Raw genomic sequence first — 2,559 nt, 5'->3', positions numbered from 1 at the left:
ATTCAGGCACTGAGATTAACACATGGATTTACATCTAATCATTACAGAGACCTTTTTCCATATTCTATTTCCTCTAGGTGAAATTTTCCCAAAACTACTCAAAGGTATGCATAATTGGAATTTCTGCAGTATGGTAGGGCAACTTAGCAGTGGAAAGGATCATGCCTGTTTCTATATCTAACGGTGGGTGCTGTCATGGATAACTCATAAAATACATTATTTTTCAAGTTGGAATTTGGAATTTTTTTTACTGCAGGTGCCACTAATTGCCCAGGATGAAAATGAGGATCTAGTCTACAGTTGTCAGTAGTGGTATAACAGTGCTCCTGTCCCCTGCTACCCTATACCCAAACATGTATACCTCTAATAATGCCTGCTCTGTGCCCACCTCTTTCTGGCTTACTGGTATCCCAGGGTTGGAGTCCCTGCACATTCGGCTCTCCATCCCCTTTGGCTTCATGTACCTATTGGCTTTGGTGGGAAACATTACTATCCTGGCAGTGATCAAGATGGAGCGCAGCCTGCACCAGCCCATGTATTTCTTCCTGTGTATGTTGGCTGTCATTGACTTGGTCCTTTCAACCTCTACCATGCCCAAACTGTTGACCATCTTCTGGTTCGGTGCCCGCAACATTGGTCTGGATTCCTGCTTGGCCCAGATGTTCTTCATCCACTGCTTTGCAACTGTGGAGTCGGGCATCTTCCTTGCCATGGCTTATGATCGCTATGTGGCTATCTGTGACCCACTACACCATACCTCGGTGCTCACCCATGCAGTGGTGGGTCGTTTGGGGATGGCTGCCCTCCTCCGGGGGATACTCTACATTGGACCTCTGCCCCTACTGATTCGCCTGAGGCTACCACTTTACCGGACCCGAATCATTGCCCACTCCTACTGTGAGCACATGGCTGTGGTCACCTTGGCATGTGGAGACACGAGGGTCAACAACTTATATGGAATGGGAATTGGCTTCCTAGTATTAATCCTGGATTCTCTAGCCATCACTGCTTCATATGTGATGATTTTTAAGGCTGTTTTGGGACTGGCTACCCATGATGCCAGGTTTAAAACCTTAGGTACATGTAGTTCTCATATCTGTGCCATCCTCGTCTTCTATATCCCTATTGCTATTTCATCTCTCACCCACCGTTTTGGCCATCATGTGCCTCCCCATATCCATATTCTTTTAGCTAATTTATACCTCCTCATCCCACCCATCCTCAACCCAGTTGTCTATGCTGTCCGCACCAAACAGATCCGAAAGAGACTTCTCCACATTATTAAGGCAGAGACTCGACCCAGATGAATGGCCTTCTATGAGGCATACAAATATTTTGTGATAACAGGAAGAGGGTCTAACTGGGGAACTCCCATGAAATTCCTGGGCCTTGCCCAAACTGTGGATATAAGGGCCTAAAACCAACACTAAAATTGGTATTGTCTATGCAGTGTAGACTCAACTTCTGAAAGTAGAAGACAGAGCATAAATTCTTGCATAGTTATTGTACTTCATTTTCTGAAGTTGAATAGGTAATAAGCATAAGCATACAGAGCAGAAGAAATCATTTCTGTTCTTCTTGGATACAAAACTTCTAGTTTCTCTGGGAAGTATAATGAAACACAACTTCAAGAATGTAGAATTCTAATACCTTCTTGAAGGTGGTTTACAAAGTCTGTTCAATTTTTTTCAGACTTACATGGTATTGGCAAACTTTTCAGCACTTTCAGCTTGCCCAAGAACATTTGATGGAGGCAACATGAATGCTAGAAATCTTAATGGAACTTTGAATAAGAAGTTATTGCCCAAAAGAGTTAGATGGGGGAATGATCTGGTCTGAGGAATTTAAGTAGATAGGAGTGTTATAAAATATCCCACACATCCTAATAGGGTTAATCGGAGCAAGTAGGAGATTAAAAGGTCAAGTATAACTGAAATGCCAGAAGATGGCTAGGAACAAAGATGGAAGCCATCAGTATTGGCCACATGACTGGGGCCAGTGTGTTCTCCAGTGGCCTTCTATAGAGGACCCCAGTATCTTTTGACACTTGGGTAAACAGCAGTTTTTCCTGCTAGAAAATCCAGAGATGGAAATTAAGCTTACACATATCACTCCTAAATAAACACTTCTATTGTGCCAATCTGAGACCACAGCTCCCACGTCTCCCAACTGAGCATGCCCCTAACTCCCAAGACCCAAGTACCCATGATTCTCTGACTGTACTGTGTCCATCCATGTCTAGGGCATTAAGTCAATTGCTATAGCAAGCTGGTTGGATCCCTGGACCCCAGAGCCAAGTTCTTTATGTATACCTGCACATCAAACATGAGCTCAGCTTCTAGCCTGTACTCTAGTCCCAGCCCTGAGATTATTCAAGTGGAAGCTAGGTCATTATGGCACCCAGATATAGGGGTTTTTCTGCATATGTACATGCTGTCTCTGGCCCAACTGTCAGAGACCCCAGAGCCACTGGACCCCTTTGTACAGCTGTGCTCCCATCCCTGGCTCCTTCACAAGCACTTATACCTTACACACGACCAACTCAACCGGGGGGGGGGG

The 2,559-nt window shown here is 44.6% G+C and overlaps 1 protein-coding gene across 1 annotated transcript; it reads left to right on the top strand.

The window, feature by feature from the left end:
- Positions 1–352: 352 nt before the first annotated feature.
- On the top strand, positions 353–1,307 carry LOC107156982 (olfactory receptor 52M1-like). The gene has a single exon (XM_015503172.1). The coding sequence runs from the start codon at positions 354–356 to the stop codon at positions 1,305–1,307; it is 954 nt and encodes a 317-aa protein (XP_015358658.1). The 5' UTR covers position 353.
- Positions 1,308–2,559: the final 1,252 nt, after the last annotated feature.

This window comes from Marmota marmota, unplaced genomic scaffold, assembly GCF_001458135.2.
Source record: "Marmota marmota marmota unplaced genomic scaffold, marMar, whole genome shotgun sequence".
NCBI classification, from domain to species: Eukaryota; Metazoa; Chordata; class Mammalia; order Rodentia; family Sciuridae; genus Marmota; species Marmota marmota.
Note: the sequence above shows the minus strand (reverse complement) of the source record. Positions and strands in the feature narration are given on the sequence as shown.

What these genes read in the sequence shown, in the direction of transcription:
- LOC107156982 (XM_015503172.1), top strand. Translation starts at nt 354, where the DNA reads ATGTATACCTCTAATAATGCCTGCTCTGTGCCCACCTCTTTCTGGCTT.